General features: G+C 41.4%; 1 protein-coding gene across 4 annotated transcripts in view; it reads left to right on the top strand.

The window, feature by feature from the left end:
• GRIN2B (glutamate ionotropic receptor NMDA type subunit 2B) overlaps positions 1 to 17,124 on the top strand; it is a 423,666-nt gene that overhangs the window by 114,818 nt on the left and 291,724 nt on the right. For all 4 annotated transcript variants that reach the window (XM_054444599.2, XM_054444600.2, XM_054444602.1 and 1 more), the window contains one exon: positions 1,438 to 1,866. In XM_054444599.2, the coding sequence (XP_054300574.1) occupies positions 1,456 to 1,866 (411 nt within the window). In that variant the 5' untranslated portion in view covers positions 1,438 to 1,455. The remainder of the gene's footprint in view (positions 1 to 1,437; positions 1,867 to 17,124) is intronic.

Here is a 17,124-nt window from a genome sequence, read left to right as displayed (position 1 = left end):
GGGAATAAAATGTCTAATTTATAGGGTGTCCATGAAGATCAGAGAGATTATATATGAGGAAATGCCTAACACAGTGTGCAGCATATGAAAGATGTACAATAAATGATTCTTTTTAATTTTTTATGGATTCGGGCAGTACATATGTGCTTTTATTACATGGATATATTGTATAGTGGTGAAATCTGGGCTTTTTAGTGTAGCCATCACTTGAATAGTGAACACTGATTATTTAAAATAAAGCAACATAAGCAGAACTAGTTATATTAAAATAAGAGGAGCTCTTGGAGAATAATGAGAAGCATAGAGAGAGATGGCCAAGGCTTGTATTCTATAGAGCGTTATGTCCTTAGTTTGGTGCATAGAGTAAGATTTATGGTCATATGTGGAAGTAAAAAGGAAGGAGTTCTTTGTAGGTAAAAGGTGGCAAATGATATGAAAATATGGTATCAGTCATTTTAGGGAAGTCACGACTATAGGATGGCATCAGAAAAAAAAAGGAACATTTTTCAAATGTGGTGCTAACATTACTTCAGCTGCTAATGGTATTTGTTTAAGTTTCTGTATTTTGGTGCATAAATAGATTGGAGTAATATGTGTTCCTTATAATAATTTGTTATATGAGAGGCAGTTCCACGTAGTGTAATAGAACACATACTGGAATACAAAAGTCAGAAGATCTGGGTTCAGGTTTGTTTCACTTAATTGATGGGTTCATGGTCTTAGAACACTTAGCTTCTCTGAACCTTGGGGTCAATGTTTATAAAAATGGGGATAATAATGTTTTATTTTATTCCCTACTGGGTCATTGTAAGGATCAATTGAGGCAATGTTTTAAAAATACTAGTCATGTATCAGTTGTTCTTGTAATTTAATATTAAGAGCCAGATACTAACAAGATTACTAAAGAATTTTCTGGCTGTTGTCCTCATTGAGGCAAACATAAGGTGAAGGCAGCAAGAATGCAGGGCTTGTGTACTCACAGCCCCCCACATCCAGTTTATCCAGCCCATGTTCTGTTGCTCACCTCTGCCGAGCACGTTTTTCTGCTCACTTTGTCTGGCCTTGCTTTCCCTCAGCCCAAGAACAGTACAAAGGTGGGCTGTAACAAGAGGGCCAGATTTGTGTACGCATACTCGCATGGCTACCTGGACCACTCACAACCTCTTTTCCTCCTTTGTCTCTGCCTGTAGCTGCCAATGACTATAGCAATAGCACCTTTTATTGCCTTGCTCAAGGATTTCTGAGGCTTTTGAAAGTTTCATTTTCTCTCATTCTGCAGAGCAAATACCAGAGATAAGAGAGTAGGCTGGTAGATGGAGTTGGGTTTGGTGCTCAATGAAAGGAGATAAGGTCCTTGAATTGCAGTATCTAGCCTCTTCTAAGACAGGTTACGTGGTGTGGGTCCTATTTTAACATGCTCTTTCTTTGTGTTTGCAGGGAGTCGACGAGTTGAAGATGAAGCCCAGAGCGGAGTGCTGTTCTCCCAAGTTCTGGTTGGTGTTGGCCGTCCTGGCCGTGTCAGGCAGCAGAGCTCGTTCTCAGAAGAGCCCCCCCAGCATTGGCATTGCTGTCATCCTCGTGGGCACTTCCGACGAGGTGGCCATCAAGGATGCCCACGAGAAAGATGATTTCCACCATCTCTCCGTGGTGCCCCGGGTGGAACTGGTAGCCATGAATGAGACCGACCCAAAGAGCATCATCACCCGCATCTGTGATCTCATGTCTGACCGGAAGATCCAGGGGGTGGTGTTTGCTGATGACACTGACCAGGAAGCCATCGCCCAGATCCTCGATTTCATTTCAGCACAGACTCTCACCCCCATCCTGGGCATCCACGGGGGCTCCTCTATGATAATGGCAGATAAGGTAAAAAGGGGCTGCAGGGAGAAGGGCCTGAGGGTTTGTACTGAGGACTAAACCATGCATTTGTTTTCCTGTAAAACTTGGTTGTTAATGATGGAAGGTAACCAGATTGCATTGACAGCGTGGGTAGGCCAGCAATTAATCCTTTTTTTTGTTTGTTTGTTTTCTCTTTGAGACAGAGTTTTGCTCTTGTCAGCCAGGCTGGAGTGCAATGATGCCATCTCGGCTCACTGCAATCTCCGCCTCCCAGGTTCAAGTGATTCTCCTGCCTCAGCCTCCCGAGTAGCTGGGATTACAGGCGCCTGCCACCATGCCCAGCTAATTTTTGTATTTTTAGTGGAGACAGGGCTTCAGCATGTTGACCAGATTGGTCTCAAACTCCTTACCTCAGGTGATCCACCTGCCTCAGCCTCCCAAAACGCTGGGATTACAGGCGTGAGCCACCGTGCGTGCTCAGCAATCTTTTAAAGATGAAAGTGAGGGAAAGGTGCTGGTATCTAGAAACTCCTATAGTTTTGAAAAGGTTTTTGTGTCCACTTGTTTGTAAATGGACTTACTGAGATGACTAAGGGATGTTGACGCTTGTAGCTCTGGAATACCTTTTCTTCAAATAGGTATATGAAAGGCATACTCTGTTATTCTTTGGCAATACATGTTCTCCCCCATACTGTTTTCAAGACTATAAAAAGAAAAATCCCTCAAGGCAGGTGATTTCTCTCCTTGAAGATACAAATGTCATAGGGAAATAATTCTTGCCAAAGTATTAACACTCATCACACACATTGATCTGCACATCCAAATGGATTTTAATCCTTGGAACCTGTAGCAACACATTTTCCCCGTGCTTAGATTTGAAGGCAATTGGGTGCACATTAAAATCACCTGAAGAGCTTTCAACACTGCTGATGCCTGAGTCCCACCCCTCGGTATTCCGATTATTGGCCTGGGCTTCGGGAGTCTTAAAAGCTCCCCAGGTGATTCTAGTGTGCAGTTAAGATTGACAACCACTGCTTTAAATCTCCAACAAATCCTAGCCTCTCCTGCATTAATGTTAGGTTAATTGTCATATGACTAATTGCCACGTGACACTGGAGCTTATTCCCTAACTGCAGAAAAAAGCGTTTTATTCTGCTTTGGGTTGTTTTGTTTTTACATACTATCAGTTATTCAGTTATTTTCCTTGCTTTACTGATTATTGTTCGCTGCTTAGATACAGCACTTAGTACATATGCACTGTCCTTTGCAGCCAGCCATTCACGTCTCAGAATAGTTTGTTTCACCACAAGTGCTACGTTTATCATTTTTAATCACTTTGGGTTTCTACTATTGTCATTGTCATTCTTTTTATCACCACATTCAAACTTGGCTTTAGTTTTGTACTTAAAAGACATGCTTTCGGGTTAATAATGTTTGTAAACACCTTAAAACCTAGCACAGACACCACAAGCATGCTGCCTGGCTAGTTGAGAACCTCCGCAGTGGAGCAGCTGAGCCGAGACTAAAAGAACCTTGCATGACCGCTACCGCCACCTGTCGGCAGCAGGCAGCGATGACTAGCTTCTGCTTCAGAGCTTCCCTTCAGTCTAGGAAAGGTCAAGTTGAAAGTGTTAAGTGAAGACATTCCAGTATCATATGAGAAACATATTCTTCCATTTACGTGGGTGCAGGTACAGATGTTAGAAAATAGGCACTAGCACAAATAGCTCATGCTAAGGGAAGTGGGAAAAATAAGCAAAATGGAAAATGTAGACTGCCGTGGCAGAACCCATTGAGTTGTGCTTCGGTAGATTTTTTTTTTTTCATACATGATTGTCCTTAGCAAATTATATTTTATTCTAACAGTGGCAATTTGAGGGCACAATTTTGCTTTGAAAGAATTCTGATATGGTTAAGAGCGAATTTTAAAATTACCATGAATAAGTACATACTTACTTTGAGAGCACAACAGGTAAAAATGATTTTTTTTTCTCATGTGGGCTATTGTGCAACCTATATTATTTCTCCCTGGTAGAAAATGTTATGCCTAAACTAGCTGATTGCTTCTCTCTGGTACCTTTTACAAATCCACAACATCATTATACAAATATGAGGTAAGATGCAGAGCATGCAGAGAGACTGAACTCTTTTTTTCACTGATGTATCTTAGGGGCTTTGAGAGTGTTCCCCATATGCTAGGCGCTTAGTGCTGTGTATGCACTATCTTATTTAATACTCTTAACTACTTAGCGACCTAAGTGGTATTGTTTAATCTTTATCTTACAGATGGGGAAACTGATGCTCGGAGAGGTTAAATAAGATATCCAAAATGCTATAGCTCTTCAGTGGAAGCCAGGATTTTAACATTGGTTGCTGGCTTCAGAGGCTATGTACTCTCTTGCCTCTCAAGAAAATGACTGGTTAAGGTCTCATATATCTTACTACCCTTCACTTTTTCCCTTGTTAGATGGCATTGTGGGGGATGTCATCTGACTGAAAGTGATCTATTACATGATTTATAATCAGGCAATACTGGAGTCTAACTACAAGAGAACATAACAAGAGTATGAAATGGTGGAGCGCTTAAGTGTAGCACAATTCCATAGAGGACCCACTGGCTACTGCCCTCCAGGAGTAAATAGGAGAACTGACACCAGTAAAGTGAATTCTTCTAGGCCACTGTAATGAGACCTCCTCTCATCACTTTCCCTTGCTCCTGCGTTCATTGCTACCACACCCAAATATTCCATCATGTCTTTCTCTCCGCCAAATAAGGAGGTGGGCAATGACTTTTGGATGCTTTTCTAAAATAGCATAAATATCTGACTTTTGACCTGGAAAGAATGGTTTCTAAAAGGTAAGCAGCAAGAGAGAAAAGAAGAAAGAAAAATATCCAATAATGGAGATCCTGGAAAGTTGGAGGCTCAGCCCCAGGCGTTCGATGCTGAATGGGTGGTGGCAGGAGCTACCTGGAGAGAGAGTGCCAGCAGCAAACTTCCCAGCAGCCATGCGGAGGAATGTTTGGGGGCTTAACGGATTTGCATAAAGGCAAATAAAAAGAGTCCTCAAATCTCAGAGAAAAAAGCCTTTGGGACAAGTTTCAAAAATAAAACACCTCAAAACTAAGGCCAGGTTTTTTTTTGTTGTTGTTGTTAATAGAAGTTTATTTTTAAGTACCATGACCATGTTTTACAAACATAGAATGGGGACACACAGTTGGACAACTATTAATCAACAACAGGGGAATAGGACAAAACATTTGAAAGTAGAACTGATGCAGAAAATCTAAGACATGTAGCTTGGCCACATCGAAGGCTCATAGTAATCATCGGAAGGATGATCAATAAGCCTTCTATTTTGTTCTCCCCTTCTCGGAGACAGGTAATTGTCAGTCTGTTTTAACTTAAGTTTTTGTTGTTAGTTTATTTCCAATAAAACCCACTTAGTAAGTGCTCTTGTGGACGATTGCATTACAGGGATGAAGTTTGTATTCAAGAAGTTTTTGATGCTGGAAGGACAGCATTCTTCTGAAGACTTTTGACAACAGCACAGACACAGTTCAGCAGTTCAGCACCTTGTCAAATAGCATGTGCTCACTTTTTTGCATATGCTAATGAATCAGTAAGAACATTAATTAGCACTCTGCTTTCCCAAAGAGGAAATGAGCTTTATATTACGGCGGAAAGAAGCATGGGGGCTAGCTGAGTAGGGCTATTAAAAAATCAGAATTTAGAGTCCAAGCTGGATTCAGGCATCACTTCCTAAATGTTGGAATCAGGACATCACCAATCTCTGACTCTCAACGTGGGTTTCTTGCCTGTATAATGGGGATAATAATATGTTGATTACAGGGTTGTTGAGGATTAAATGAGGTGATACATGGCAAGTGCTTCACTAAAGTGTCCAGCCTAACATTCAGCAGGTGAAGCCGAAGGCTATGTGGAGCAGTTTGAAGGGAGTGAGAGTGTATCATGATGCAGGAAAAGAATGGGAATAGAAAAGCAGCATGGACAATTGTAGAAAAAACTCTAAATTGGAGACCACCTAAGAAGGGCATATGGTTGAAAGGTGAAAATCTGGGGGAAGGCTCTGAAGTGTGAGGTGGGAGTCTTGGTCTCACCCCACCAGGGAAGCTGAGGCTCACAAGTAGTATGGAAGCCTGCTGCAGCCACACAGGGTCCCTTAAAGAAAATCTCTGACCTGGAAAGAACTGCTAGGTGCTTGTAACAGAGACTGTTTCTAATAGTAATGGAGAATGTTTAAAAATGTATGAGGTGCTTTTTGGCAGTTCCCCACCTGAGTATAAAGAGCCTATTTTATTTTGCCTTGTTATAATTGCTTTTATTCTCCCTGAGATCCTGGATTTAAGATGCCCATCTGAATCCAAATAATGAACTGAAGCTAGATGTATTTCCATTTCTTTCTAGGAGGTTTTTCTACTGATTGTCTGAAATCTTCCCTGGGTTTTCAGATTTTAGCTTAGAAAGGTTAAGTAACTAATCCAGGATATTCACAGCACACTATTAGCAATGGGACTAGAATTCAAATCTCAGGAATACCTATTTTGAAACCTATGCTTTCTATTATACAATTCTGCATCATAAGACACTAAACTAAGAATTATACATCCCTGAGTTTTAGTCTCCATTCTGATGAGCTTTGAAAATGTGGGCAAACACATTACTTATACTACATGATACTCAGTTTATAGTTTATGAGATATAAATTTTGTGTTCTGCCCTATACACCTTACATTTTGAAGATGAAATGAAATAAAATATGTGGAAGATTTTAGAGCAGTACTGTGGCAAACAGACACTTTAGGTGAGGGAAATAAGGAGTAGTGATAGGGAATGACAGAGTCAATGACACCTGTTTTGTCCTTGGCATTAGGACTAATGAAAATGGCTTGGGCAGAAGGTAGGAAGGAAAATAGGTAGAAGTTACAGTAGGAACAGGCAAAAGGATTCAAGATCCAACTTCGAATGCTCCAAGAATGGGAAAGAAAAGGGTATGTTGAGTAAAGGGTCAGGATCTGGAAATAGACGTGTTGATCAGGGTGTAGCATGATAGCTAAAACGTGCATCACATTCTGGATCTGATTCTTCCTTAGATGACATGCAAAAATATTCTTACTGTGGAGTCTATTGCTATGATTCTTTCCTTTCTAAATTGCTTCTTTGGGGGCCAGGCACGGTGGCTCGTGCCTGTAATCCCAGCACTTTGGAGGCTGAGGCAGGCAGATCACCCTAAGTAAGGAGTTCAAGACCAGCCTGGCCAACATGGCGAAACCCCGTGTCTACTAAAAATACAAAAATTGGGCATGGTGACACATACCTGTAATCACAGCTACTTGGGAGGTTTACGTAGGAGAATTGCTTGAACCTGGGAGATGGAGGTTGCAGTGAGCCGAGATTGCACCACTGCACTCCAGCCTGAGTGACAGAGTGAGACTCTGTCTCAAAAATAAAATAAAATAAATAATAAATTGCTTCTTTGGGAATGGATGCTTTCAGTAGCGCTTTTCATTTTCTGTACTGAGAGCCACATTTTGGAATCTAATTTGGAATCTAATTGGGGATAGGAAGATGGCCCTACTCTTCTTTGGCTTTATCCTCTCCCCCTCTTTCCCTATCCTGTACCCCACTTGCTTAATGACAGTGGGTTTGGAGAGAGTAGATGGGCTGGCAGTGGTGTGTGACACTGGGAATAGACTATTGCCTTCCCGTGGCTCATATGAATTTGCATATCCAACATAATCTTGAAACTAAGATGGCTACATGTTACTCATGCTTTACCCTACGCTTCACTAATTTCTGGTGTCTGTTAGATTGTTACCTTGCTTTTAGTTTTCTGTGATATAATATTCGTTGGGACAGAATACTTTGGGAGCAAACTGTAGTGTTATGGCATATCTTGGATGAAGGGTATTAAGACATAGAGGTAGGAAAAGTGAGAGGAAAAAAACTAACATAATATGTCAACTTTGAACCAGGCATGATGTTAATGAGCATTTTAATTCTTATGCAATCCCATGAGGGAAGTAGTAGTAGTTCTTCTTTCTTGATGGGGAAACTAAATCAGAGAACGTTTATGTATGTTGGCCAAAGTCACACATCTACAACAATAGTGGGACTGAAATCTGAATTCAGACATGCTGGACTTTAAGACTTTTTCCCAGTGCACACAATGAGGAAGTAAGAAAAAAAAGCCAGGATAAAATTACCTGGAGTTCAGTTTCTTCTCTCCAATTTTCCCTACTTGAACTATATTTTGGGGAAAGATGGGTAGGCAGTGCTCTCTAAGGCACTGGAAACTTTGTAGTGATGTAGCTCTGTCTGTCTGGCTCTTTCCACCCGCTTCTGTGAAATGTGTTTCTTGTTGGCCAGCACATCCTGTCTTTAAAAATTGGAGCTAGGATTTTCTTTAGATGCAGTGCTAATGCTTGTAACAATTGAAGCCCAGAAATTTCTTCGACATTCGTAGAAATACAGGCACTTGGTGCTGGAAAGTAACACACCAGCCATCACTTGTCATACATTTTCCAGGGACGTGATGGTGTCTAAAAGAAGGTACCAGCACAAGGAGAGAATGCAGACTTTGGAGTCAATGGGCTTGAGCTCTACTCATTCTCAGCCATGTGACCTTAGCTGGACTCTTCAGACTCTCTGAGCCTCAAAATCTCCTTCTGTGAAGTGGAAACAAAAATAACACCCAGCTCATAGAGGGTAGCAAGCCTTATGACACAATGTACCCAGTGCATGGTAGACAGTTGGCGCTTAATATATGCCATCTTGCATTCTGAAAAACCAGACTTGTCCTAAATCATTTGAGGAAAATGGATTCTAATTTTTCCTATTAACAGAAATAGAAGATTTGGGGATGTTAACCTGCTTCCATTTAGACATGGTGGATAAACAACAGCTCAGTAGGTTCCACCTCTTTGGTGATGCAATTACTGATATTGACTTGATCGGAACTTATCAGGATTTTCAAAGCAGAGACATAAAGTGATTTCAACAAACTGATACACATAGGATATAAGCATTAAAGACAAGTCAAGATCATTTTCTAAAAACATAGTGGAATAAAATAGTGTTTGAATCAGAGTCACTCATAGATTTGGAAGGGTTAATATGTTAAAAAAGTGAATTATTACATGAAGGAAATATTAATGGTACTAGGTGAGAAGTAGTAAAATGTTATAGATACAAGAAAACATAAATTTACTAAATATTGCCAGCAAATTTTTACATCACATTGATATTGCTGAAAAAAACTCCCTAAATTATGATTTCTATACAAAGAGTATATTTTTAGTCCCCTTTCTGAGACTTCTGTGATTCTTTTTGTCTTATTATTAGATCTACATTTTATTCAAAATTGTATTTTGATTCTGTAGTTTAAAGGTCTAGCATGCTGGAGAATAACATTAAAGGTGGTTATTTTTATTCTACCTTTCTGAGTACAATAAAGGTTTATTGCTATAATTCTATTTTACACGGACAAAGAAGATCTAATTATTGTAAGTTATTTTGAGGTTATGATGAGAAAGACTGACACTGATCATTTATTTTTTGTCAAACTCTGAGCTAGTCACTTTATATGAGCTAGTCATCTTATATATTTTATCTCATTTAATGTTTTCATTGAATTTAGAAAGCATATGTTTTATCTTTATTTTAGAGACAAGGAAACTATAGATCAGAGAGGTTAACTATGTTGCCCAATACCTTTAGGTAGTGATTTGCTCAATGTAGCTTAAACAAATGAGTCTGTGGGTGTCTCAGAACAAAGAGTCTAGAGACAGAGGCTGCTGGGGGTGGTTCACTGGCTCAGTGATGTCAGTGCTGACATCTGGGGTTCGCCTGGCATTTTGTCATGGTTGGAAGGTGGCTGCCCCAGCGTTAGTCATCCATCATGCTCATACTTAATGAAGGAAGAAGAAGTGGGTTGATATTGGATTAGAAAAAGTCTTCCCCACATCCTTGATTTCATGAGCCCAAACAGTGTCACATGGGCAACCCTGTGGACGTTGCAAGTCTCTCTGGTGGAGGTGACAAGGGGGGAAAGGAGTGGGAATGGCTTTGGGGCTAGTCAACAGACAGTGTAGTACACTGTGTCTCAAAGGAAGTGACATCCTGGGAATTCAACCAATGACTGTATGAATCAAAGCCCAAACATCGTGCATTTCCCTTGTCTCACGCCAAACCCTCTTCTGTGTCTTTAGTCTAGTCTTCTCCAGAACTAGGATCTTGGTTCATCAGTCATTTTCTTTTTTCTTAACGATCAACTTATTCCTCTCTACTGGTATCTTCCCTTTTAGGGTTTCTTAGAAGATGTTTGGGAATGTATGAGGGTGATTTCTGGATATCATAATAACTGGTGTGTGTGAGACAGTGTGTGTGTGTGTGTGTGTGTATGCGCGCGCGCGCCGCAGGCACTGAGAAGTTAGAGAACCGGCATGTTAAGTGGCCTGTAATATATGTGTTAGTGTCCCACTGTCAAGAATAGTCTTACCCAAAATATCAATTGTGCAACCAAAATATCAATTATCACTGTGGCCCATAAATGTGCTCAAATCACTCTCACCTTATTAAACAAACATGAAAGCTTTCCTTGATGCTCATTCTCCCTCCCTGTCTCCTCCTTTTCACAGTTCAGCTCCTTAAAGGGTAGTCTGAAATTGCCTTTTGCACTTCCTCATCTCTCACTTCTCCAAGGTGCCAAATCCAATGGAGTTTTCGAGTTGTTCTTGACCTTCTGCAGCACTGAATACTGTTGACCCTTTTAGTGCTAGTCACAAAAATTATGATGACAAGAGTAATTAGATTTGTCACAGATTTGGTGACAGCGGCAATGAGAATGTATAGAATTTAGAACATGGGTGGGTCATATAGGTGGAAATGTCTAGTAAGCACTTGGATTTGGGCCTGGAGGTAGAGTGAATGATTTGGGCTGGACATGTAGCTATACGCCTCATTTGCAGGGACAGGATAGCTGAAACCGTGAGAGTGGGTGAGATGGCTCAGAGTGAACAGTGGAAAGGGGAGAGAAGTGGGTCAAGGGCAGAACCCTGGGTGCACCACCATTTGAGGGATGGCCAGGGGAGGTGCAAGGTGCAGATGATAAAGGATCTAAGACAAAATTATCAGAGAGATAAGAAGAGAACAAGAAGAGCAAGGAAGGAGAAGCATTATAGAAACCAACAGTTCTAAAAAGGGAGTTATTTCTCAGTCTGGAAATCAACTTAGAGCCCTCCCTTCCCCTCCAACGGTAATGGTACCTTGATAGTTCCACCTTCTTAGGTAGCTCCAATTTGTCCCCTCAACTCCATACACACTGCAGTGACCCAAGGGCTGGCACTCATTCTCTCTTGTCTGTGCTGCCACATGGAAGCTTACCTATGATTCTTTAGAAACTCAGATCTGATTATTACTTTTTTGCTTAAAACCGCCCTGGCTTCCTTCAGCTTAGAATGAAGCGTCCTCTTTAATCTGGTCCCAGGCCACCTCTCCAGGATTTCTTTTAACCTCCCTGCCCTTGAGCAGCAATGTCAAGCCACACTAAATTATTTACAGCTCCCCAAATGGTTCTGACTGTTTTACATCTCTGTGCTTTTGTCTTTGCCACCTCCTCTTCTTAGAATGTCCTCTTCCTTGCCCACCCCTTGTCCACTTTATAGGAGAATTCATGATGTTTCTTCTGTGCACACTTTCCTGACTCCCACCTTCACAGAATTTGCCATTTCTTGTCTTGTGCTTCACCTGTGCCCTCTTCATGCTTTTATTATAACCTGTCTTGTTAACACATTTGTCTCTCTCGCTGTAGAGTAGGCTCATTGTGGGCCAGGGCTATGCTTTAGTAATTTTGTCTTCCTAGCACACAGTGTCAGGTGCATAGTAACAGCTAACTTCGATTAAGCAATTAACACTCATTAAACTGTGCACTCTATACACACTGCATTGGGTAGCATGGTGATCCTCCAAAAGATAGGTCCATGTCTTAACCCTTGGAACCATAAATGTGACCTTATTTGGATAAAGGGTCTTTGCAGATGTAATTAACTTGAAGATGTCATGATGAGATCATCTTGAATTATTTGGGTGGGCCCTAAATTCAATGACAAATGTCCTTATAAGAGACAGAAGAGGAGAAGACACAGACACAGAGGAGAAGCCCATATAAAGAGAAACAGAGGTGGTAGTTGTTGAGCTACATGCTAGGAAAGCCACCAGAAGCTGGAAGAGGCAAGGAAGGAATCTCCCCTAGAGCCTTAGAGTGTGAGACTCCCAACACCTTGATTTTAGGTTTCTGGCCTTCAGAACCGTGAGAGAATACATTTCTGTTGTTTTAAGCCCCCGAGTCTTCTGCAGCCTTAGGAAATGAATACACACACCACAGTTAAGTGAGGGAGTTCTGGAATCTCACTGCCTTGGCTGTTTCCTGGTTCTATCACCACTTACTGTGTGACCTTTAGAAAATTCCTTCACTTCTCTGAGCCTTAGTTTCCTCTATAAAATAGTGATACAAATATACCTTTTGCTCTCTCACTCTCTCTCTGTCTCTCTTTTCTTTTCTTTCTTTCAACAGGGTCTCACTCTGTCACCCAGCCTGGAGTGCAGTGGTATATGATCTTGGCTCACCGAAGCCTTTGCCTCCCAGGTTCAAGTGATTCTGCTGCCTCAGCCTCCTGAGTAGCTGGGATTACAGGCGTGCACCACCATGCCAGGCTTTTTTTTTTTTTTTTTTTTTTTTTTTTTTAGTAGAGATGGGGTTTCACCAGGTTGGCCAGGCAGGTCTCAAACTTGACCTCAGATGGTCCACCCACCTTAGCCTTCCAAAGTGCTGGGATTATAGGTGTGAGCCACTGTGCCTGGCCTAGACCCTATTTCTTAAGGTTATTAAGTAAGGTTGTTCAAAGTACCTAGAAAGGGCCTTGAAAATGGTAGGAATCAGCAAGTATGGGTCTATGAGAGCTATTTGGTAAGTCTCCATTGAATAAATGAATGAAGTAAACAGAAACACAAACCATCAACAGTATGATCTTGAACTCACCTAGCTCTGTGGTCATTGGACATGCAGTTTGGGTGTTCTCTCCAAAGGTGATGCTCTTTCTGGTTCACTCCAGGCCTGGGACAATGCTGAAAGGGTTAAGTGTCAGTGTTCCCTTTAGCTGTTCCACTATTGAGGCCCTTGGTGGGACTCGCAAGGTGAAGTTCGTCTTTTAGCACTAGTGTTTCACTTTCTGCACGCCTCTCTCCTTGTTTTGTTTTTGCTTTTTGCTTCTTGTTTTGTTTTGTTTTGAGATGGAGTCTCACCCTGTCACCCAGCCTGGAGTGCAATGGTGCTATCTCGGCTCACTGCAACTTCTGCCTCCTGGGTTCGAATGATTCTCCTGCCTCAGCCTCCCTCGTAGCTGGGATTACAGGCACCCGCCACCACACCGAGTTATTTTTTGTGTTTTTAGTAGAGACGGGGTTTCACCATGTTGGCCAGGCTGGTCTCGAACTCCTGACCTCGTGATCTGCCCACCTTGGCCTCCTAAAGTGCTGGGATTACAGGCGTGAGCCACTGCTTCCGGCATGCTTCTTGTTTCATGTGCATGTGCATGTGTGTGTTTAAGTGTGGTGCTGATATTTTTCTATTTTCCAGGGCCCAAGTGGTACATCTCGTCTAGGGCTGTACTCCTCACCCAAGGTCCTCATGCCCTCAGATATTTTTTCTTCTCTACCATCAGTTCAAAACTCCAGTTTCTTTTCCCTTTATTTCTTTTCATTTCATACATAGTCCATATCACAACTGTAAGTAATGGTAGTAGTTTTTTTAGTTCTCTGTCCTGCTAGACTACAGACTTTGCAAGGGCAAGGACTAGGTCTTTATCATTTTTGTATCACCAGAACCTAACATATAGCTTGGCACAGAGTAAGCCCTTAATACATATTTATTAAATGTATGGATGAATTAATTATTTTGGGGCAGCAAATGTCAGTTGAAATTAAGAGAAAAGTATTTTAAGCCCAAATGAAAATGGCTGATAGGTTAATCTCTGTGGTTACTGGCAGATACATTCCTATGTCTCTCTGGGCTGCTAGCTCCATCACCTTTCCCTTCCTCACAGATATGAGGGCCAGATACCAGCAATCAGCAACCTGGCACTTCCAGCTGGAGTTATCACATTTGTGTCCACTTTATTTTTAGCAGACAGACATGGCAAAAGGCCTGCTTCAGGTTAGGGGTGCCATCTGAGGTAGCAGAGCAAGACTTTTATCATGAAAACTTTTAAGTGCCAGTGATAGCCCTGACTTTATTAGTGCTCTTTCAAAAGAGGGAGCAGAAAGAAATAAACAGTTTTAAACGTTTTGGAAAATAAACATACGCAATTCATATTATATGCTAATTGTCAAGGTATCACCCAACTATATTTAATCAATGCAATTAACTTTTCAAAGGTACTAGCTTCCTCTCCAAACAACATACTTTCTCAGTTATTTATTCACAAAGTATCTTTTATCTACTGGGTATTAAGAACTATTTGAGGTCCTGGAGATGTGATCAGTAAGAGAGACGTGTCCTCATGGAGCACTGACTGACAGTAAACAGACACATCAATTAAACAATATTATTTTGGATAGTGGTGAATGCTTAATGAAAATAGCAGAAAGAGGTATTGTGAGCTATTTTAGTTAGAGTTGTCAGGGAAGGCCGCAGAGGAGGTAGCCCTTGAGATTTGCCTAATGAGAAGGATCAAGACGCGTGAAGATCTGAGGGGCAGCGTTTTGGCGGAGAGAACAGCAGGTGTGAAGGCCTTCAAGTGGGAAAGTGTTTTGGTTGCTGTTGTTTCTTGATGAGTAATAGGAGGGTCACTATAGCTGAGGCTGAGGAGGTGCTCTGGAGTTGGCTGATACAGGGTCTGAGGTCTTGGCAGGGAGCTATTTTTTTATTCATTCTGGGTGTAAGTATGGGGCCATGTTACCTGATATAGTGTCTTTTCAGATGGCGGCAGTATAGTATTGTGGATGGAGCATATGCCATGGTGCCATTTTGAGTTCTGGTTCCACCTTTCAGAGCCCGGTGATGTCTTGCCATATGTGATTTTGGCGATCTGTTTTGTTTTTTTTTTTTCTCTTATCTCTCTGTTGTGGTTAATACTCTTCCACCTCAAAGAACTATTATGAAGATTAAATGAAATAACCTTTTAAGTCACTCATTACTCTGCCAGGTACACACCTGGTTTTGAATAAATGGCTTCTGTTATCTACTAGTATTGAAAGATAAATTCCTCTTAAAAGAAAAGGCATACTTTTCTTTTGATAGATGCATTATGCAGGTTTGGTTTTGTTTTGTTATTTTTACAAAAGTTGTTTACAGGCTTGCAAACAGATGAGCAAAACAATGGAGGAAGTTAGATACATTATAATTGGCTTTCCTCTAACTAAATGGCTGCTTCTCCTTTTGAGTTTTTGGAGTTTCCATGCACTAGTGTCCCTTGACTACTCCTGGATTTGTCTACCTAGTTGCAGCTGAATATCATTTCCTCTCTTCCCAAAGTGGGGGTGGTGGCACTGAGAAGAGAATCACAGGGAATGCCGCGTCTGGGGTGAGCTTTTGAGTTATGGGTTGAGAGTGGAAGGTAGCACAATGGTGCAGCCAGCCAGGGTAGCCTGTCTTGAACTGAGGATTCCTGGCATACCCCCAAGTCCTCATGGCCTGCCACCATGTGTCTTGGATGCCTTCTGTTGCCTTGGCAACATGTAATCCAGAGTAGTAGGGAGCAGCAGCCTTTAACCTTTCAGCATCACGTTGCTAGGGCAACAGGCTTCCCAGGAAGCCAGGCTGCACTGTGGTTTCTGCTTGCTGCTTCCGCCCACCCACCCTCCTCCTCCTCTGCCTACTCTTATTTCTGCTGTCTTCCATCTGCATCGCTCCACTTCTTTTGCCTTCATAGATCTGCTGTCTGCATACTCCTTCCATCTCCTTCCAACCTCTTTGCCTTTTATTCTTACCATTCCTGTATTCTCATTGCTTATATCAAAGCAAATATTGTAAATTCTCAAAAATAAAACAGTTTGACATAATCAGCTGAGAGGATGGTGAGAACGAAGGAGTTAAAAAATAGGAAGAAAGAGAGAAAGGAGCTTGGTAGAATTTATAGTTTATTTTAGTGTATGGTAGTGGTTGACTTTGAAATCAACAGGGGAGATTTTATTATTATTATTTTAATATAGATTCTCTGGCCTCATACCCAAGGCTTCCGATTTAATAGGTTTAGAGCAAAGCCCTACTAATTACTGTTTTTATAAACTTCCCAGTTTGAGAACCACTGGTGAGTAGAACATGTCATGTTGTTTGGGTTATAAAGTCTGTGACAGGTCAGGCTCTATTTGTTGAGATTTCTCATCATGGTTTCCAGTGCAATGTCATTGAGTGAATGCTTCATAAAGATGAAGAAGGAGAAAGAAGAGTTGGAGAAAAATGAAAAGAAGCTAATGGAGATGAGGAAAGGAAAGGAAAACAGAAGGGAGGAAACATCATGAAAATGACAAAGGAAGTCAGTGGAATTAGAGACGATGAAATCCACCATCAGATGTCAGTTCAACAGCTCTCTTGTCTCTGATATTCAGTGGGAGTGCAGGCTGTTAAGGGTCTTAACCTAGAATTGATTAACATACTCTTTTGGTATGTTTTGAATCCTAGATTTGCCCTGGTTGGAAGGAGAGTGGGGTGGGCCAAATTTGGAGTTTCGGAAGAGGTCAGCTTCATTTTATTCCCCCTTTAGAAAAACCAAATGCCTGCTGCATTTCTGGTACCACTTTTTATATGAAATGGTGCTTTTCCTGTACTGAGCCAATTTAACCTTCAAAGGAGACCTAGGATTTAGGCAGTAGTATTATTCTCCTTCTTTTACAGATGAAGAAAGACAATCAGAAAGGAAAGCAACTGGCCCTCACTATTAATGGCAGTGTAGAAACTAGAACACTTATCTAAATGACAGTGAAGCCCATGGATTTCACCAGTATGCTTCACTTTATTTTGAACACTTTTATTTATTCAGCCCTCCTGGGACATCAAGCATTTAGCCTTGGAGTAATAGGATATCCCAGCTATTGCAACAGGGGCTAACTGGAGCCTGGCAAAGTTGACTTCCTCCCTTTCCCTGTTGACCTTGATTAAGACCTAAATATTCAGAATAAGGGAATAGCAAAGGGAGAGACAAGAGTGGGATGAAAGACAAGAAGTAGAAAGGGAAAGAGAATTAGAGAAGAAAGGATGTAGGGGTGGGCA

The sequence above is a fragment of the Pongo pygmaeus genome, chromosome 10 (genome assembly GCF_028885625.2).
Source record: "Pongo pygmaeus isolate AG05252 chromosome 10, NHGRI_mPonPyg2-v2.0_pri, whole genome shotgun sequence".
NCBI classification, from domain to species: Eukaryota; Metazoa; Chordata; class Mammalia; order Primates; family Hominidae; genus Pongo; species Pongo pygmaeus.
This window is presented reverse-complemented; position numbering and strand designations above follow the sequence as displayed.